At 45.9% G+C, this 22,240-nt stretch overlaps 1 protein-coding gene across 5 annotated transcripts in view; it reads left to right on the forward strand.

The window, feature by feature from the left end:
* STOX2 (storkhead box 2) overlaps positions 1-22,240 on the forward strand; it is a 204,010-nt gene that overhangs the window by 177,285 nt on the left and 4,485 nt on the right. For 4 of the 5 annotated variants that reach the window (XM_032869876.1, XM_032869881.1, XM_032869878.1 and 1 more), the window contains 2 exons: positions 11,196-11,348; positions 18,866-21,113. In XM_032869876.1, coding sequence (XP_032725767.1) covers positions 11,196-11,348; positions 18,866-21,113 — 2,401 coding nt within the window. Of the gene's footprint in view, positions 1-11,195; positions 11,349-18,865; positions 21,118-22,240 lie in introns of those variants that run through there. The other variant, XM_032869877.1, reaches the window with a different exon arrangement.

Raw genomic sequence — 22,240 nt, forward strand, 5'->3', positions numbered from 1 at the left:
TTTGTTCATTTTAAGGGTCTTCCCGGAGCAGATTAACGTAGGGTAGACGTTGGGAGTTCAGACCCTAGAAATGATGACTGGACTTAACCTTGGGAAATGATTATAGATGGTGCCACGTGCTGCTTGTAAAGGGTTGTTACTGTTCAGAACAAACATGAACATGAGGCCCTTACATGGGGCCATTGATTATGGTTTACTCGATGAGGAAGGATATTATCCGACAAGCCACCCGTAGGTAAGCAGTGTGCCAAATTCTGAATATTTATCTGAAAGTGACTCTCCTGAATCCCACAGGACATGTTCCTTACAAGAGGTGACCGTCCTGGTTCTGTCAAAGTTTATATAGCTCTTGGTGTACTAAGCGTGCTCAAACCCAGGTGCTGAGTTTCCTTTCTCGGGAAAGAGATTGCCCAGCCGAACTTTTGAAATAGGCCCACTTTCTTTGGTGTCCTTGTAGCTGTCTACGCATACAACTTCCTGGCTGCTGGTGCCCTCCTCTCCAAGGGTCCTGGGGTCATGCATGCTTCCCATTTGCTTTCAGACCATTCTCCCCCAGCCCACTAATACATGCCAAATGCTGTATGTTTACATATATATATCTTACCTTTTCTGCTTCCCAGTCAAGCTCTTCCATTTGCTCAATGCTCATGCTCACGTTAAAACCCAAAAGCTGAGCAGTCCAATAAAACTAATTCATAATAGTGTAACAAAGACTGTAGCCTCTAGGCCTTCTTGCAGATGTCTCAGTTTGGTTTAAAAAAAAAAAAAAGATTTTTTTAGGTCCAAATGATTTTCCTATCGGTAGAAATTCAAACACCATGAAAGAGTAAATTGAATAAATTTAATAGGCTCAGGGAAGGCAATTATAATACTATTACTATTGGCCAGATATTGTTTGGTCCCAGGCACAGTGTCAGCATTCAACATCCCCATCTCCTTTAATCCCCTCAGCTCTGTAAAGTGAACATCCCTTTGTGCCCTTTACCAAAGAAGAAACTGTGATCTCCCCCCACCAAATTAAATAATTTGCTCCAAATCCTACAACTAACGAGGGGCAGACCTAGGCTTCGAACCCGCAGTGTCGGCTGTGGAGTCCAAGGCCTTGGCCCCTGTCTCGTGATGCCAGACTTCAGGGAGAAAAGCTCCTCGTGTGCACAGGGAGTTGGGAGTGTTCTCGGTGGGTGTCTTCCGGCCTCTGCAAGCCTTCCTCCCCGTAAGCTCTCACATGTTCTTTCCTACCAGCCTCCTTGGCTGCTGGAAGGGGTGCTAAGAGTGTTCAGCGGCTGGGGAGTCGGTAGCAGTCATTCAGTATAATTTTGCTGTATTTGGGAACTGTCAGCATTTATATAGATTTGAACTGTATCTAATTGGGCCTTCTGGTTCTGGCATAATTGCACTGTGGAGGAATCTGTCACAGTGTGGTTGGCGTACCTGAATGGGCGAAGCAGGGACTACAGAGGCTGAGAACAGCTGGGGCGAGTCTGACTTGTAAACAGTGGAAGCGAATGACCCTGGGGATGTCAGACCGACGTATTGAATTGTTGTTGAGAAACAGCATCAGTGGAACCTGCGGCGTCTGGTACGGCTCTGGTGTTCAGCTGGGTTCTGGTACAGGATGGCGGTGGAAGAGAAGCACGTGGTAGCTCCAGAGAGGCACGTCGATTCTGTCTTGCGTGACACACGTCTGGCCAAGAGGAGGAGGATGCCGCGTTCCACGGGACTCCCGTTGGCCAAGCACGTCCCAGGGTCGCAGGACCTCCGAGAGGTCTTATTAATGGCTGTCAGCTAGGACTGGCATGTCATCGTGGTTTTATCCTGGTGGTAAATGGCTGTAACTTAGCCCTAGATGAGCATCTAGAGAGCAAAGGGGCAGCTGGTGATGGAAACGTCTGACAGTAGCAGGGTCTCAACTTGTCTGTCTGTATGTGGAGTACCTTGGTATTCAACAAGCATGTGAATGCCCACTTGTGAGTAGCACACTTCTAGGGTTTACTCCATAGTGCCCACTGTACACCGCACGTGGGTCATAATGTAGAGCCTGAGCAAAGCTTTGAATTCCTGAAGCATGTCATTGGCCTGATATCTCGTATTTCTGTCCTAACTTCTTAGTGACAAATCTCTTGCAAGAGCGGAGTGGTCCAGTGGCATTGGTTGCTTATGATTAGCGAGGTGCCGGCGGTCATCCCTGGTGATGGTGACAGCGGACTCCCTGCAAGGGGGCTCTCAGCCATCCCGGTCCATTAGTCACCCTCCTCTACCCCATTCTCCACCCTTCCTGGCTTAGGCATTTCTGCTTATCCAGCAATGATTTTCTTTATCAGTGGTCAGATCTCAGGAGCAAGGGCAATAGCCACTATGACTAGTGAAAGCTTGTAGAGTGAGGAAGGGAATGGGTTTCTCCTATAAGCCAGTGAACTGATTGATTTGTCATTGTACCTAGTAGCTGCATGTCTACACTAAGTAGGAAGATTCAGGGGATGTGATGGACCTCAGCCCATTTGTGTGTTCTTGAGTGCGTGCGTGTGCACCGTAGACCCCTGTGTTTGCTCTTGTACACCGTCATGCAAAGTTTCTTAGTAAAATCATAAGTGGCGGACACCATTCACTTGGGCATTACTAATTGGAGCCCCCCATGTACATTTCTCTCTTGAATTAAGACAATTTATGCAAACGATAGCTTAGGAATTAGACCTTCTGTAAGAGATCCATCACGTATTGAAATAAAGTACCAGGTAACTTTAGAACAGCTATTGTAGAATTTCCAAATATTCTAAAATACCTTATCTTAAAAAAAAAAAAAGTGTCGTCTTTACGGCCATCAATGATTGCAGTGAAGGCTCAGCCTTAAATTTCTGAAATCAGTGGCATTGAAACCAAACCTATAGTTAACTGGTAAAGGGGCCTTTTCTCAATGCCAGTTTCCTTTTAGATTTCAAATGCGAACATTTGTAAGTCAAGGATAGTAGTTTGGTTTCAAGGGAAAACTATTTAAAATGTCACAGCCTGTGAGTTCATGGGGGTGTACACGCTGCCCTCCTGCAAGGGGGTTGCTGTCTGCTGGAGAGGGTCTGGGAGGGGAATACGTGTTCTTCTAGAGCAGCTTCTTAAAAAATATTGTGGTAGACCCTCTGTTAAGAGAACCAAACACCACTCATACATAAAGTTGGGGTAAATAAATTGAACTACATTGTAAAACCCAGGGTCTCTCCAATGTATCAGAGATGTTGTTCATGTAACCTCTGAGAGCTTCTGATTTCCCCAGGTTCAAGGGTGTTTCAGATAAAACTTGGCATGTCCAGATTCCTGTGAACAGTTTATTCAAAATACAGTTGTATTGCTTCTGTGCCCACTCTACATTTAATAGGCATGTTTGACCATTTTTATGAGTCACAGTGTCTACAGCATGTGGTAATTTTATTGGCATCTATAATTTTAACTTTAGTGTTAATTTTGGCAACATGGAGAACAAAAACAGGCGTGCTTTAGTGCTGAGGAGCAAAGCTGAGCCAGACTTCGAATTAGCAGGAGCAAATGATGAAGCTTTTATTACAAGGGAAGAAATGAATGGCTAATATATGTTGCTATTCTTTTTAAAATTAAAGCCTGCTTTTTTCAGATTGGATTGAGTATTAAAATAGTTTCTCCAACAAGACAGAAATAGAGCTACACAGGAGGACCGTGTTAAGCTTTTATGCCAGAATTCTGCTACATTGATATAGAATCATAGAATCATTGAGAGCCTGAAGGAATCTTTGACATCATTTACAAACCCTCATTTTACAGATGAGGAAACAGACGCAGAGTGGTACTTGTATCTAGTTATGAGAGACTGGGCACTTATTAGAATACCTTCTGAATGCCTTTATGTGCTGGGAATTTCCCGATTATAAATTAGTACAGTTTCAGGACTGTGTTGGTAAGTAGTTTGCTTTGATTCATGAATTTCATTAGGGTCAAAGGTCACTCTTTAATCCAGAGTACAGCTCAAACCAACATTCACAGCAGAAACTAGTATTTAAAAATAAACAGGAAAACAGGATAATTTAAACATAATGCTAGTGGTCGGAAAAAAAAAACCAGATTATTTAAAGAAGGCTAAGATAGAAGATGGGCTTCAGGGTCCTTTCAAGGGTGTAGTTTATTATGATGTAGTTCTGGAAAAATTTTGGCTGTCCTTTTCTTATAGAGTTGTGTGAAGATGGGTACTTTAAGGTGGAAGGAAATAGATTTATGTTTGCTTTTCTAGCTAGGTATCTTTTAGAAAGCTGCGGATATCATCTGGGAGGAGATGGATGCATATTGGTGTGAAAGTCATGTCTTCTTAGGAGCTGTGTTGCCCTCCCTAAGATGCAGAGGTTGGAGAGTACCGAGAACCTAAATTAATGACTGGAAAAAAAAAAAAAAGGCATTTATAAAGAACAGAGTTTTATTACAGTACCTTTTTTTTTTTTTTTTTTTTTGGCACACCAATAGAACTGAGATAGGACCCATTTTGCAACTTGAGTGCCTAAAGGTATTAAATATATAACAGGCTCTCAAATGTATTTCTTGAAAGGATGAATTATGTGAGGAAGAAATTTTTTTGAAATAATTCCAACTAAAGGAACTAGCCAAAAGTTGGGAAGGAAGCGGGGGGTTGATGGTAAAAATGTGTGTTCATGATGAAGATATTTCTGAGGAGGGAATAACTAGCGGCAGACAGTGCAGGATAGAGAAAGTCGGCACGTGCATGGTTTCTGCTTGTCGTCGCAGACCCTCCTTGTCAGCTGCCTGGGCAATTGTCATCGTTGAGGGGGTTTGTTTCCCACAGTTGCGGAAGAGTGATTTTTCTGACACCAACATGTCACGTCATTCCACAAACACACACAAAGCTTCCCCATTAGCATCGAGAATTAGATGTAAGCCTCTGGTCAGCCAGAATCCCTCTGACTCCTGTTTTTCCCGCCATCCCACCCCCAGCATGGTCCAGCTGTGCCCAGGGGTGCCGAGCACCCCCAACCCCAGGCTGCGCTGCTTTCTGCCCACGTGCGCATGCGCGTCCTCCCTCCTCTGCCGGACTCCCCACGCTCCTCTCCATGCTCCTCCCCATGCTCCTCCCAGCTGGCGCCAGGGGCTTTCCTCTGCCCTCATGTTTCTCAGCTCACCAGTACCTCAAAAGCAATGTCCAAATACTCAGTGAGGCATTTTTGACTTTAATGTTAAATGCTCTTAAAGTCAAAACGGTGTGCTCACAGCTGGAATGTTGTCATGTCTTCTCAGATTTTAAATTTATTTACCAGAAATTTCTTGAATGCTTACTCAGTCCCGGGCACTGTGCTTGTTTTTTTCTGAATTATTTTGGATTTGACACATGCTTCCTGAGAACTGTACTTAAAAGGATGTTTGTAAGAAAATAAAGCTGAAAAGAAAAAAAAAGGAAAGAAAAAAAGCTGAAATAAAACCTATTTACCTCTTCTTTCTAGATCAACAGAACAGAATTGTGGCAGTCCAGAAAAAAATTTGTTAGCCTGCAAGGTAGCTATGAGTTGTCTTTACGAATGTGTTCAGAACTCATTCTGACAAAAGAAAAATCCATCCCATAAATTACAGACAAGTAACCATAGTTTATACACAATGTGGTAGTTTCTGTAGATTATGGTGGCTGGTATTTTAGCAAGTTTAGATTATGGTGACCGGTATTTTCCCTTGTTTTCTTCTTTAACCATTAAATGTGGTCCAGTTGCTGGAAGAATTTTCTGTTTGTTTTTTTTTTCTTTAAGATTTTATTTATTTTGAGACAGATAGAGAGTGTGCCTGAGTGGGGGAAGAGGCAGAGGCAAGGGGGAGAGAGAATCTTAAGCAGATCCCACGCTGAGTGTGGAGCCCAACACAGGGCTCGATCTCACGACCCCGAGAGTGTGACCTGAACTGAAATCAAGAGTCAGACACTTAACCAACAGAGCCACCCAGGTGCCCCGAATTTTCTAGTGTTTTAAGAGTGACTTGCTCGCCCATTAAGCAGGTCTTACATAAAAGAGCCATAGAAAATTATGGTAAACTTGACTAATGTATTGCATTAAGAGATATCTGTGATTGCTTTAATACAGATCTTAAATGCATGTCCTGATCCTCACTTAATATATAATTATTCTTCTGTGGTAACTGCTGTGTTTCGGTGCACTGTTATTGATAGTTGAAACTAGAAATTGCCTGGTTGGGTGTATTTGGTCTCTTGTTATTTTGTTTGTTTTGCAATTATTTAGAAAAAATATGTGAGCAAAGTCACAATCCTTAAAATACCCTGGGAAATTCCTGGGATTACAATGTTATGAATGGAGAGTCATTCATTCATACTTTCATTCAACAAACATTTACTGAGTGTCTGGTGTAACCTCTGCCTGACTCTAGGGCCTGGGAATATAGTTGGAATATAGCGGTTCTGTGTTCTTCTTTGGCAGAGCTTATAGTTGTGGTGGGGGGAGAGGGGTGGGGGTAAACCAGTACACACACACACTTGCACACACACACACATTCAGAGAGTGAAGACAGTAATTTGCTTAGATTCTGGTGCCAAGTCAGGGGTGTGTGTAGTTTTTCTACACCACCATGCACTTTTCTTTTCTTTCTTTCTTTTTTTTTTTAAAGATTTTATTTATTTAATTGACAGAGATCACAAGTAGGCAGAGAGAGAGAGAGAAGGAAGCAGGCTCCCTGCTGAGCAGAGAGCCTGAGTCAGGGCTCGATCCCAGGACCCTGAGATCATGACCTGAGCCGAAGGCAGAGGCTTTAACCCTCTGAGCCACCCAGGCGCCCCCCAAGCACTTTTCTAACACCAGCCTACAACTGGGCTGATTTCGGATACCGTCTACCTGGAGAGAGCATCAGATCCCACAGGTTTTATTTGAATTATTTTGGATTTGACAAATGTTCCCTGAGGACTATACTTAAATGGAAGTTTGTAAGAAAATAAAGCTGATATAAATCTATTTACTCTTTCTTTTTAGAACAATATGAATTACAGCGCCTCAGAAAACATTTGTTAGCTGCAAAGTAGCTATGAGTTGGCTCACTCCTAGAAGACTGCCCCCCGTTCCAAACCAATGGAAAGCCCACGTTGTCCCCTGCGCTTCTGAACAGACTGGCTCCATAGCAGAGGTTTCCATGACCCCTCCTCAGACTCAAGGAACTTGCTAGAGCAGCTTGTAGAACTCAGAGAAACGTTCTACTGATGAGAGTGCCAGTTTATTATCCAAGGATATAACTCAGGAACGGCCACAGGGAAGAGCTGTGTAGTAGGGTTAAGTACAGGGAAGGTGCTCAGAGCTTCCCTGCTCTCTGGGCGCACCACTCTTCCCCAAATACCCATGTGTCCACCAACCCGGAAGCTCTCTGAACCCCATCCTTTGGGTTTTTGTGGAGGCTTCATTACAGAAACAATCAACTAAGTCATGGGCCATTGGTGACTGATTCAACCTGTCCAGCCCCTCTCCCCTTCCCAGAGGTTGGGGAGGAGGACTGCAAATTCTGACCCTGCAACCACAGGGTGAGTTCTCCTGCACCCCACCCCCTGCCCCCTCCACTTCAGGTCCAAAAATCACCTTATCGACATAACACAAGACACCTTATCTCTCTCATCACTTGGGAAACGCTGCAGGCTTTAGGGGACCCTGTGCAGGAAATGGGGATAAAGACCAGATACGTATTTTTTTTGTATGTCATGTATCATACTCAGGTAATATAAGAGAGTGTCCCCTGCAGGTGGGAACAGCATTGGATCAGGTGGTCAGGACAGGGCTCCCTGATTAAACCGAGACTCAAAGGAGAAGGAGCAAAGGTCTGTGCAAGGAGCCTTCTAGAAGTTCAACAGATGCAGAGGCCCGAGTTGAGAAAAAGCTTGTCCCATTCAAAGAACAGAGGAAGTTGTGAGTGTGGAAGAGGGAGGGGGTGGGGAGCAGTAGGGTGTTGGTCCTAGAGGAAGCTGGACAGGCCCAGACCCAGACCCCGTGGGCTACTGCAGACCTGGTAAACCGTTCTGCTCTCTTTCTGGGTGCAGTGGGCTGTCGCCCGAGGACTTTGTGCAGGGAGGTGGTGAGTTTCCAGTTTTTCTGGGACATGGCTGCTCTGTGGAGAAGGGAAAGCTGACAGTCATCAAGCCAGTCCAGTGGGCAGGGGCCCGGCGGGGGGTGGGGAGGTGCTTTGGGGGAGGGGTAACACTGGAGTCAGAGTGGAGGAGCCCACCCCGGAGCATTTGGGCACAGTGTGGATGAGGATTGCTGATGGGGTTGGAGACCGGAAGCGAGTGGGAAATAATTTATCCTAGTGCGGTATAAAAACGAGAGGATGAGAGAGTCCCTTAGAGCATCCAAATTCCATTCTGTTCTATAGCCTGAGTTAAAAGTTAGGGCACAGAGTCATCATTAGAGCAAAACTGAGCTTTTCCAAAACAAATGAAGTTCAGACACACTCGAAGCATGCCGGCTCTTGTAGTTGGCAGCGACGAACGTGAAGAAACGGACGGAGAAGATGGCAGTTCGACTCAACGCATAATTTCTGCCCAAAGCAGAAGGACAAGCCTGACCTAAACAGTGTTTAGTTTTGCTGACTGTCCTCGCTTTCCACAGAGAGAGCGAGTTTCCTGGAACCTATACACAATTCTAAAGTAGACCTGCACTTAAAAAAAGCATCCCACTTAGTGGTTTTGTATCCCTGGTCTTCTGAGAAGTCCTAAATCATGGTAGGCAAATCTCCGAAAGTGTTCAGCTTCCGAACGGTACGCAGGTCCAAAGGGGCTGGAGTCTGCTTTGATCTCTCCCGTGGCCTTTTCATCTCATTTTACAAATCACCCCAAGTGACTTTGAGGTCCACGCGGCTAACCTGCCAATTCATCAGGAACCCAGCCTCGGCATCCCCACCCTCTCCTGGAGAAGGTGGAGGGAGAGAGAAGGATTTCCAGAAAAGATCTGGAACTCCAAACTCCCTCCTCCACCACACCTCGCAGCCACCCCTGGTCCGTCTGTCACACAGGAGGCTTTAGCATGAGGTTTTGTTTTAATTGAGGGCACAACGGGTTTAAAAAGATACACAGTGTTCTAGGTGGTAGCACACTTGCCCACTGAGATGGTCCCAGCCCACACAAAGCCGTCATTTTTGAGTCACCAGGATGAGCGGAGCTTTCCCAGCCAGTGAAAGAAACTCAGATCCCCAGGGACAGGCACAATTCCGTGTTCTTATTTCTACCCGCTGCTCCCCCACCAGATGTTTGCAAGAGGCCCCTCTTTATGGTGTTTCTATCCCGCAGGCCCCCCAAGTTCATGGGTTCTCAGTGAGGTCAGTTCCTGTCTTTCAGTGTTCTTCTCTTGTGCTGGGTTTTGGTCCAACACTGCCAACCCCCCGCCCCACCGACCACTGGGAAAATTTGCTCTTCTCACCCCCATCTTGCAGAGAATGGAGGCCTGAGTGAGGCAGGAGAGAGAAAAGCACTGAACTGAGCTGGGTTTCGTGGGAGGTGTGGGGCTCCCACCTTTGACCTTGGGCTTCATTCACGAGCCTGTTAGGCTTAACCCTCCCCTGGTGGTTTTCATTGCCAGGCCCCTTTGGCCTGGTTTTGTCCATCAAACCTTTTCCCATCTAGTCTATCGAAGCACATTCAGGTTCTTTCTCCAAGGGCCTCTGGGCCCCCAGCAAACCAGGGATCGTGGCTGGGCACAGCTTTCCATGCCTCGACAGAGAGGAGGCTGGTCCCCGATAGCCATGCTGCTTGGGCCACAGGTGGACCCGACTCTGGGATCTGGCCAGCCACGGTAGTTTACTGGAGAGAGAAATCATGCTTAGGAAAACAAAAAAAGGAGAGATTACATAAATACGTGTGGGAAGTAAGCTCCAAAGCCCACAGAAACTTGCTCTGCTGAAACTTCCCCCTCTTTCTGTAGGGCCTTTTCTCCAGTGAAACCTTACAAAGCTCCCATGTCTGACACAGGTGGTACCCAGGTGTCAAGGTCAGACTTCCCTGCTCTGCCAGCCTCTCCCTCTGCTGGGCCCCCCTACCTCCACTCTCCGCATTTCAGAAGTCTTTCCAGGGAATTCTAGGAGTCCTTGGAACAAAATTTGCAAAACACCCCACCGTGACATGATGATGACAGAAAGGAAGACAGACACACGGCATGCTGAGTCTCCGGGAGTGTCTACCCCTGCTGTGGGGTCTTCAGCCTGCCCCCAGCCTCCACTGGCTCCTTTAGTTGCAGACATGTGTAGGCAGCCGCGGTCCCATGTGCGACCTGCTCTCTGCGGCTCCCTCCAGTCCCCGCTGTCGCTGAAATTCACATCCGACTTTGTCATTCCTGAAATGCCTTCGTTGGCTCAGCATCCCTCATAGGATGAAGGCCCTGGGCACTCAGCTGTTCACTCATGCCTGTCCCTGCACACCTGTGCCCCTTCTTTGCTACTCCCCAGAAAACATCTGCTGACCGGTCCTACCATCCCCCACACCCCCCAGCCACCAGGCACACTCCTACGCTATCCCTGGATTCAGGCCACACATCCACGGGGAGACCACCCACTTCCTGCTTCTAAGCCCCGCCCCCCCCCCCCCCACTGCTTCCCCCCAAGGGGCTGCTGCACCCCCAGCCCGCCCTCTCAGCCCCAGCCCTCCGTTGTTCACCTTCTCCGGTGAACTGTGAACTTCGGTCTACTTGTCTGTCTCCTCCGCTTACATAGAAGCTCCTTGAGAGCAGAGGTGTTTCCGGGGGAGGGGAGATGACTCCCTCTCCCAAGTAAACCCCAAGCCCCCAGCAGATGCCTGACACGGAAAGAGCACTCCGCATCGGATCGAATGAATCTCCCGGGTTTTCAGCAAGTGCGTTAGTCGAGATGGGAATGGCAGTTAGACATAAGCCAGCCCCAAGTTAATAAAATCGGAGATCCTTTTTCAGTTTCGTGTTGTACGCCTTTCAGTAGTTAAGCCTGCGGCAGGGAGATCTCGGGTTTGCAGGGCGGGTTCTAGTAGTCGAGGCCGCTGGAGCGTCTGCTGCTCTGCAGCCGTCCTTCCACCTGCATGGCATTGGCCGTGGCCGTAACAGACTTCGGCGTTCAGAGTGGATCCCGTTCCTGATAAAGGGAACAGGGAAGAATCCCAGGAGGGGCATGTGTGTGTGTGCAGGTGTGTGTGTGGGACGAAAGGCCTTGAATGAACTGCTTACTTGAAAATTGTCTCTCTGCAGGTGATGTGTCACCAATCAGCATGTCTCCCATCAGTCAATCTCAGTTTATCCCCCTCGGGGAGATCCTTTGCTTGGCCATCTCGGCAATGAACTCCGCCAGGAAACCTGTCACCCAAGAGGCGCTGATGGAGCACCTGACCACGTGTTTCCCAGGTAACGGGAAAAGAACATAGCGCTTTCCAGATAGGGGCGTGTTCCTTCGCTGCAAGACGTCACGCGGACCATTTCTCTCATTTAAATGTAATAGAAAAAAAATTCTTGGCCAAAACACGCCAGAAACTTTTCGTAGTTCTGTCATTCAAAGCCGAGGCACCCCTGTTCCTTCAAAAGTAATCTGCTGTCTTCGGGTGTTACGGCAGTCCTTTTTAAATCGGCACCGAGAAGAAGACATTTAAGCAGAATCCGTGCAGAATTCTAGCAAAAACTAGCAAGGTTCTGTTCAACCTCCCCATACTCTTCTTGAAATACATGAACATCAGGATTCATGGGAAAAGGTCAGACAATTTGGGTCCCAAGGGACTACGCTAAAAAGACAGTAATGTCAAAAATAAACAGGCCTTGTCTGCTGGAGTCATGGCTTGATGAGTTTTTATCATCTGATATTGGATAAATCAGTTCAGATGTTTCCTTTTCTCTTAAATATTATGAAAAGAACAGGCCAGCTGCTGCACAAATGGCATTGGGTGCCTCCAGCGCCGGAAGACGTTAGGGACGGTGAGAGCTCAGAGCTGAATGCCCTCTGGCCAGAGAGGCCTTCCACTACTCAGCTCCAGGGCATTGACCCCTCCCCATCCAAAAATGTAGAAGCCTGCCAGAGTTGCAAATCTCTTACCTTTTCAAGAGAATCTGGACTTTCAGTTTTATGTGAAATCTATAGACTTCCTTCACTTTTGGCCGTTGTGTGTCTGTGTTGTGTGTGCGTGTACATTTTAACACATGGATGCCAGTAACATGCAAGTCAGATAAAACACATTACCTTGCCCCCAGTTGGCCAGCTTGGCTGGGACTCTACTTATGGCTGCATTAAAAATGAACCCGTGACACAGGTTCCATTCAACCTAGAAGTGACCTTGGTCAGTAGAAGCTAGAGGCTGTAGCCGTTAGCTCTTGCTACTGAGATGCTAGGTAACAATCACAGAGCATCAGTGGCATACCGCAATGAACATTTATTTAGCTCAGGTATCTGGGGGCTCCCCAGGAGTCAGCTGACTCAGGCTGGACCTTCTAGGGGCCTCTGCTGCACCCATCCCCCCTCCTCTTTGGAAAAGGAGACAAGCAGAGGCCTGTTCTGGACAACAGAGGCACAAGAGAACAGGCCCAGTTGTCCAAGCTTTCTTCAGCCCTTAGGTCACACCATACCCACTACCGTTTCATTGGCCATAGCAAACTTGGCTGAACTCAAGGTTGAGATGTAGGAAAATGCACCCCATCCATGGGGGGTGGGCAGAAGGACTGCTTCTAAACTAAATATTCATCTACTGTGTTGAGTGTCCCCACTTTTCCTTTTGTGTCAACGGAACTTTATAGTTCTCTCCCAGTGATTTTTTTTTCTCCTTCTTCTATTTTCTAATTAACATGTTTCAAAATTATGCATACCGTTTAAGAACATGGACTCACCTTCGCAATCTATAAATTGCCTTGAATTTTCTAACATTATCTCTGAATATTCTTCACTGTCTGATGGTCTTTCTTTGTTAACTTCCAGGTAAACCCTTTTCCTTTCAGTGGTAACATAAGCAGAGTCCCAGGTGAGAGCCATCTAAGGAGACAGATTCCCAGATGGAATGCCCTTGTGAAGAAAGACCCTTCTCACAGCCTTATACCTGGTTAGCCACTTCTGACATCAAACGTCCCAGTAGCTTTTAAACTCCCTCTATTTTCATGTGGCTTCATGAGAGATCACATCACTTTTCCAAAGTTGGTTACATCTCTCCCATTACTGGGCTATAAAATAGAGAATGGAAAGAACACAGGACCAGTATGTAACAGTGAATTGTGAAAAATAGCAAAATAAAATAGTAAATTGTTGAGCAGCTGATTATAATATCACTAAGTTGGAATACTTTGCAGAGAAATTCATAGGTCACTTGTACTTAAAAGAACAACTGCTTTGCTAGCTTTTATGGTAAGTGAACTTACATCTCAAGACCTTATTGTCAGATAGACTGAGACGAGCGAACTTAACTTTTTTCATCTTTGTGACACTGATGACTCTTTGTTCAACCCCAGATGGCAGGGGCACTGCATAAACCTGAGTCTAGGGCAGCGTTTGGCAAACTATGGCTGCAGGCTACGTGTGACCCACTGCTTGTGCTTATAAATAAAGTTTTATTGGAACACAGCCTTGCCTAATCGTTTACATATTGTCTTTGGCTACAGAACTGAGTACTTGCAGCTGGGAGATCATATGGCTCACAAAGTAAAATAGTTACTTTCTTACTGATTCCAGAAAAACTTTGCCAGCCACTGGTTTAGGGCACGGTAGTAATGATTTAAAGCTTTGTTTAGCAACAGTTCCATATTTTAGACTAGTATTTCAGAAAATTAGGTTATTTCCTGCCTGTCTTCCTTTTTCCTTATCTCTCTTCCTCCTTTCTTTTCTTTTCTTCCTTTGATTTCCTTCCTTTCTTCTGCAAGCATTAAGGTACTTCAGAAAAAAACAATTTAGAAACTTAACACAATTCAAATTCTATTTGAAAGTGTCTTTTCAGTGACAGTGCTAAAACTCTGGAGGGATTTAAATACCATAGTTATGGGGCTTATTTTGTTTTCTTAAGGTAAGACTATTTACTTTCTTGTAGCTTACCGTTTGAAAATAGAGTTTTGAAGTCTAACCAAATATTATTAAAATATTTGAACTCTCATATTTAATGCCTATGTCATAAATTTTAAAAAAGGTCTAGATTTCGGTCTTTACATCCATATTCTAAAGAATGTTTTTTAGTGAAAAACCTAGTAAAAATGTCTGACATACTGAAATGGGACCCCCCTCCTTTTTTTTTTTTTTAATGTAAAACCTTTTATCACTTTTCTATACTGGTTGAATTTTTGAAAACAACTTTTGTCAACCAGTTTCCATTACAAAAACAATTTTTTTAAGGTGTAAAAAGAATGAAATATTTGCTTAACAGCTAAGTAAGTACTCCTCGTCCATCCATCCCGAATGATCATTTAAATCAGACTAATACTTGTTGAGTTGTTGTAGTTGGAATTTCCCGGGAGGAAAGCTGACCCTCAGAGAAAGAACTGCTAATGGGGTTGAAGTTGGCTTTTAAATTTGCCGGAGAATGTTAACGTTATATACCCCGCATTCTATCTCCCAACTCACCCCGTTACCTCAGTTCTTGCAGAATTCCCCCTCGGCCAGCATTCTCCACACACGAGAAGAAATAATCCAAAGAAGCCCACGAGAGTTTCTGTCCAAAATGCTAAAATGTGGGCATGTGCTCTCCATTCTGACAGTGGTCGGATTTGCGGGATTAAAGAGATCTTACAAGTCTAAGCGTCCTGTTGACAAGCGGTGCTTTTAGGTATCTGCTTTTGCTTTGGAAAGATGCGAAGGTGTGGAAAAGGAGACAAGTCAGCTTTCAGCTCTATTTGGATATAAAGTTTATCTTTGTTCTTTAAGTCCTCAAAATCCAAATTCATGGTGAATTTTGGGACTAGAATCTGGAAGTGGTGGAAGGTGCAAACACTGAAAATACCCATCACAGCCATCTCTTTCCCAGGGGAGCCCTGCCGATTTCTTGTACAAGTTTGGATTCCACAGACACCTAAAAATACCAGTCATTAGACAAGGGCTTCGTAATGAAATAATCATCCTAAAAATCAGTGACTTGCAGTTAAAGCTTTGAAAACCCGCTGGTAGAAGTGTGGAGAGTGGATTGGACAGGGAATGCTTCTAGTATGTTTTTTTCAAATTAAACATGATTGGACTGACAAACTTGAAAATCCAAGACATGAAAACTTTAGATGTAAGTTCTCTTTGGAAACTCATTCTTCTTCCTTCCTTCGGGAACTATCCGAGCACTTATCCTTTTTTCTCCCCCCAGAGCTTTTTTTTTTTTTTAATTAACATATAACGTATTATTTGTTTCAGGGGTACAGATCTGTGAATCATCAGGCTTACACAATGCACAGCACTCACCATAGCCCATACCCTCCCCAATGTCCATCACCCAGCCACCCCATCCCTCCCCCCAGCCCACTCCCCTCCAGCAACCCTCAGTTTGTTTCCTGAGGTTAAGAGTCTCTTATGGTTTGTCTCCCTCCCAGATGTAATTTGTTTCATTTTTCCCTCTATTACCCCCACGATGCCCCGCCTTGCCTCTCAAATTCCTCGTATCAGTGAGATCATAGGATAATTGTCTTTCTCTGATTGATTTCTTTTGCTTAGCATAATACCCTCTAGTTCCATCCATGTTGTTGCAAATGGCAAGATTTTGGGGGGGGTTGATGGCAGCATAGTATTCCATTGTACATATGTACCACATCTTCTTTATCCGTTCATCTTTTGATGGACATCTAGGTTCTTTCCATAGTTTGGCTATTATGGACATTGCTGCTATAAACATTCAGGTGCACGTGCCCCTACATTTGTATCTTTGGGGTAAATACCCAGTAGCTGAGCACTGCTTCTTAATGGTAAGTAAACATGATGACACTGAGGTTATGAGTCTGTGCAGGTTCCTAAGTTTTCTATGATCAGTGCTTGGAAGGCCTACAGTCAGCAAATTCTGTTTATAGTACAAGTTGTTTTTCTGGATTACACCTCAGCTTTCCTTTATTACAGCAGCAGAGTCAACAGGTCAATCACAAATGCTTATAAATTAGCCTTCCCAATTTTTTGGAAGAACTTAACGTCTGTGACAATAGCGATCGCAAGCATGCTGCCACGTCAGATACAGTTTGTTTTCTGTATGGGTTTGAAACCCGCATGGCAGTGCTGCCCAAGCCCAGTGGGCATCATTCACAGGGCTGCAGTGGGCACAGTGTCTCATCTTGGGAGTGGCAGTCTGTGTGAGTGGTGCCCCCGAACTTGTTCAGCCAAAGGCCCTGGTTGGGAGTAGGGCATAGAAGCTCTTTTAAGTGGCTTCTCTTAGGTAAATGCGTGTTGTATGACGGCACTCAAGAATTTCATATATAGGGTGGGGGTTGTATCACTAATTCACATGGAGTTCATTTTGTGCAGAAACTATCATAAAATTTTTAAAAAATTGTTATTGTACCAGCCTGAAAGCCATTTGCGTAAACACCAACGTACTACGTCTCTCAAGAGTAGAGCCCTAGACTAAAGGGAAACCATGCAGTGCAAAAATTAGATGATTATACTAAACAATACATTATTCAAAAGCAATGTTGCCTTTCCCACGTTGGTCACAAAGGATGCCTTCTGAAGATGGTAGCAGGGATGGATGGACAGGTCACATCATATTCATGGGACGCTCTCCCGGGCCATTACTCATGTTTTCATATCCCACTTTTGTAGTTTTGGAAGGATTGTGGCAAACTGAGTTTGCCCTGCTCTTCTAGGTTGCTACATGATGTTCTCTGAAGGTAATCTGGTTTCCATGGGTCCTGCCCCAAAGTTGAGACGATTACTAGCTAATGTTTCTAGAGCCCGCACTATATGTCAGGTACTGCTGTCCATACATTAAACTCCTTTAAACTCAGAACTACCCTGTGAGGGTACCTGCTGTCACCCACATTCTGATGACCGTGAGCAGAGGCTCAGGTTAGTTAAGTTGCCTAAGGCGATAACTACTGTATGCGTTTTCTAGCACAGCCTAACAAGGTACAGGGGGCATAAACACCAGAAATTTATTGTCTTACAGTTCAGGAGACTAGAACTACAAAATCAAGATATCAGCACAGTTGGCTGGTTCCTTCCGAGGTCTGTTGAGGGTAGACACTGCTCCAGACCACACTCCTTGGCTGGTGGATGGACATCTTCGACCAATGCTTCTTCACATTGTCTTCTCTCTGTGCATGTGCTTCTGCCCACTTTCCTCTTTGTAGGAGGACATTGGTCATGATGGAGAAGAGCCCACGCCGATGACCTCATTTTAACTTGTTTATCTCTACAAAGGCCCTGTCTCCAAGCAAGGTCCCATTCTGAGGTTTGGGGCATTAGGTATAAACACAGGAAGGGTGTGGGCAGGGGAGGCTGCCTAATTCAACCACTACCACCAGCTCATCGCGATGGAGCTGGAGTTTGAATCTAGCCACGTGGCCCTGGGCTCCAGGCTTTTGGTCTCCACATTCCGTTGCCCTAACTATGTTAGGCTTAGTCACATGTAATTGTCATTTGTGGGTGAGACACAGTTGAACATTGGCAGTATGATTCAACCTGACCCATTTCCAAACTTTGGCATGCAGGTCAAATCAGTTAGTACTATCACACTCTGTGGGCCTGGCATTGAGGGATGGAGAATGCGCTAGAAATACATGAATGCTCTGCAGTCTGGAAAGTTTATACTCTCTAATGAATCTGGACTCTTGATTCTGTCCTTTAAGAAAGACAAGGCATAAACACACAAAGGGCTATGCACACAAAGACCTCTGAAAACAGTATCAGTCCTGGTACCAGGAAGTGTCTGTCACTTTCTTCTGGAATTTCTATACTAGTGAATATGGCATATTTGGCAGTGACCAGATGGACATAGAGCATCTAAATTTCCACAGGTGTATTTCTTAGGGCCTTTGGGTTATGAGGTAACCTCCTTCCTACAGACCCAGTCTGAGAAGGAGAATGTTCTCACTTAAACCTGACCGACCCTGTTGTCCTTTTCAAAACCAAAGGTCATGGTTTCAGAATTGGAGGGTGCTTCATGAGCCATGGTCACGTCTAATTGCCCTTTTATGTAACTTACAAAATTAAGTTTATTAAGTAAGCTTAGTCTTGAAAAATGAGTGTGTAGTGTAGCTTCCAGGGTATACACTAGGCTCTGTACATGTTCTGATTATTTTCAAGTGCCAAGACAGCTATTTCAACCCAGTTTCCCTAATTTTTTTCTATCGAGGAAGTCTTTTTTTGGTAAACGTATATTACATCATGTAAAACATTTTTCATTTTCCCCTCCTTTAAAAACACTCTGCCTTTGATGGCTCAGTTCAGTAAAGGTTCGTGACAAAAGTACCAGTCTCACTGCACCTGCTTCCATCTCTCTTCCTGAGCACCTCCGGGTCCTGCTGACTTGCCATGTGATAGTACTCGGAAGCTTGGCAAAATTGGTAGGATTTTGTCTTAGTTTGGGCTGCTGTAACAAAATGCCATAGACTGGGGGGAGGGGGGTTGGGCTGAAGCCACAGACATTTAATTCTCAGAGTCCTGGAAGGCTAGGAGCTCTGAGATCAAGGCACCAGCAGATTTGGTGTTTGGTGAGGACTGTCTTGCTGGCTTGAAGACATGGCAAGAGGAGGGGGCTCTCACTTCTTCCTCTTCTTACGAAGGTACATCCTGAGGGCCTCGCCCTCAGGAGCCCATCTAAGCCTAGTCACCTTCCAAAGACCCTACCTCCTGGTACCCTTACATCAGGGATTAAGATTCACACGCAGGAATATTGGGGGTGGGGGTCCAAACATTCAGTCCATAGTAGATTCAGAAAAAATCAGGAAGCAGCAGCAGGTTCCCTCTCTGTTCTTAAGAGTCTTTATTCCTTTGGTTTCAGGTGTTCCCACCCCAAGTCAAGAAATTCTACGGCACACGTTGAACACGCTGGTGCGGGAGCGGAAGATCTACCCAACTCCGGATGGCTATTTCATCGTGACCCCACAGACTTATTTCATTACTCCCTCTCTCATAAGAACTAACAGTAAATGGTACCATTTGGATGAGAGGATACCTGACAGGTCTCAGTGTACCTCTCCGCAACCGGGAACCATAACGCCCTCTGCCTCAGGCTGCGTCAGGGAAAGAACGTTACCGAGAAACCACTGCGACTCTTGCCACTGCTGCAGAGAAGACATGCACAGCATGCTTGCTTCCACTCTGCAGAGGAAACCCGCCAAGGACTGCAAAGACCCCTATTGCCCTCCCTCACTATGCCAGGTGCCACCCACTGAAAAGAGCAAAAGTACTGTAAACTTTTCTTATAAGACAGAAACTCTCTCAAAACCTAAAGATGGTGAAAAGCAGTCCAAAAAATTCGGGCTCAAATTATTCCGGCTGAGTTTTAAAAAAGATAAGACCAAACAACTAGCCAATTTCTCGGCCCAGTTTCCTCCTGAGGAGTGGCCCCTGCGAGATGAAGACACGCCAACTACCATCCCCAGGGAAGTGGAAATGGAAATCATTAGGCGCATTAACCCGGACTTGACCGTGGAAAATGTCATGAGGCACACTGCACTAATGAAGAAACTAGAAGAAGAAAAAGCGCATAGGAGTAAAGCTGGGTCCTCTGCCCATCACAGTGGAAGAAGTAAAAAGAGTAGGACTCATCGAAAGTCCCATGGAAAATCTCGGTCACACAGCAAGACACGAGTGTCTAAAGGAGACCCTTCGGATGGTTCTCATCTGGATCTCCCAGGTGACAGAGAGTATGACTTTTGTGATCCTCTTACCAGGGCACCCAGGGAGGGCTGCTTCATCATTGAACACAAAGGAGATAACTTCATCATGCATAGCAACACGAACGTGATCGAGTCTCATTTCCCCATGACCCCAGAATGGGATGTGTCTGGGGAATTGGCCAAAAGGAGAACTGAGATGCCTTTTCCTGAACCTTCCAGGGGAAGCTCCCACTCAAAGGTGCACCGAAGCCACAGCCATACCCAGGACCGAAGGTCTAGGAATGAGAGACCCAGCAAAGCCAAGGAGAGATCCAGATCGATGGATAACTCAAAGGGCCCTCTGGGTGCTTCTTCTCTAGGGACACCTGAAGACCTGGCTGAAGGCTGTAGCCAAGATGACCAAACCCCCAGCCAGTCCTACATTGACGACAGTACTTTAAGGCCTGCGCAAACAATTGGTCATCAGAGGGCTCATGTTTCATCCACGAGCTATAAAGAGGTGTGTATTCCAGAAATAGTCGGTGGCAGCAAGGAGCCTTCCAGTGCTTGTAGCCTTTTGGAGCCAGGCAAACCCCCTGAAAGTTTGCCATCCTGTCCCACAAAAACAGCTACAGATGACTATTTCCAGTGCAACACCTCCAGTGAGACGGTCCTCACAGCGCCGTCACCTCTGGGAAAAAACAAAGAGGATCATGACACTCTGACTCTGGTGGAAGGGGTGAAAAAGCTACCTCTGCCCGACAGGCAGGCCCCACATTCTTCCAGAGAGCCCGTAGGGCACAAGGAGGAGTCACCAAAAGGGCCAGGTGGGGGACCAGCCGCTTCGGGCACAGGGGCAGAAGGGATGGCCAATGGACGCCTCGTCCAGCACCACAGCACTGAGCCCAGCAGCCTGGACAAGAGGAAAGAGATATTCAGCAAAGACACACTGTTCAAACCTCTTCACAGCACCTTGTCTGTCAACAGCTATCACAAATCGAGCCTGTCCCTCCTCAAATCTCTCCCGAAGACCCCTGCCGACACACTGCCAGGCCGATGTGAGAAACTGGAGCCATCCCTGGGAACCTCGGTGGCACCAGCGATGCCCGGTTCCCAGCGTCAGCAGGAGTCGGGGGGGAACCAGGAAGCCTCTTTCGACTATTACAACGTCTCCGACGATGACGACTCTGAGGAAGGGGCCAACAAAAACACGGAAGAGGAAAAAAACAGAGATGATGTAGGCACCATGCAGTGGCTCCTTGAGAGGGAGAAGGAAAGAGACTTGCAGAGGAAGTTTGAGAAGAACCTCACCCTCCTGGCCCCAAAAGAAACCGACAGCAGCAGCAACCAGAGAGCCACCCATTCAGCACGCCTCGACAGCATGGACAGCAGCAGCATCACTGTGGACAGTGGATTCAACTCCCCACGGTAAGGAGAAACATCGCTGCTTGCGCGCACACGCACACACTCACGCGCGTGCGTGCACGCACACACCCACCGGGGCCCGGGGCTTTATATAAATGACTTGAAAAGCTTCCGATGTCACCGTTTTAATTCTGTGAATGCGGGTTAAGGGTTGTGTGAGTTGCGCTGTTAACAACCTGTTTCTGACTTCTTTTTCAGGAATTGAAACAAATGTTTCTGCAGCTGTAGAGATCACCAATCTGGACTGGTGGGTTGGCTCCCTCCCTCAAACTGGCATCAGGCCAATCTAACTAGGACAAACATTTTCCAGGATTTTTTTCTATGTTTCTGTTAGCGCCGTGCAGATAAAAGGAGGGTTTGTTGTTTTTTTTTAGGTCCTCAAAAATAATAATTTCTTGAGTAGAATGAGTAGTCAGTCAGTAGTCACCTGGGGTTTGGGTAGGTCTTGGGTATAAATCTCTTGGCTCAAGGAGAGGGTCCTTCTAGTGGGAGGAGCAGATCTCAGCACCCTCCTCGGGGAGCTAGATGCTAGTTGCCCTTCTAATCCCGACCCTGTGTGCTCCCTCCCCCACCTGCTTTTCACTTCACGTCCACATAGAAATAGAGTCTTGTGTCTTTCACAGAACAGTGAGGAGCCTCTGTTCCCTTAGATCAGAGTGTGTGCCCACACTTTTCTCTCTCCTCCTGCAGCATTGATACAGACCATTAAGGCCCTCTAATCATAGCTGGTAATTCAGAGAGGATTAACAGAGTGCACGCGATGCCTAACAGTCATGTCCAGCGCACTGAAGTGGTTCAGGGGTTAAGAAAGCAAAAGAGAGTCTATGCAACTTCCTTTTATTTCCTCCTTAACTCTTCCTTCTTCTCCAAGGGTAACTCGGGACCTAATTCTCCTTCTAAATTCTACTCCAGATTGGTGACTCTGAGATGCAGAAATACTACTGAGAGGTGGACATTTCTCATTAGCTGCGATTCCCAAGATTCTGCGATATTGATCATTTTAACAAGTACCCAGATACGATGATGAACTTCATTTATTTTAATTATTAAGAATGAAACTTAGTTCTGTTGTGATCATTTCACTTTATCTCTAGATAATTTGCGGACAGCACATCCCCAGATCAGAATTG

This window comes from Lontra canadensis, unplaced genomic scaffold, assembly GCF_010015895.1.
Source record: "Lontra canadensis isolate GAN:19392208 unplaced genomic scaffold, GSC_riverotter_1.0 scaffold39, whole genome shotgun sequence".
In the NCBI taxonomy this organism is placed as follows: Eukaryota; Metazoa; Chordata; class Mammalia; order Carnivora; family Mustelidae; genus Lontra; species Lontra canadensis.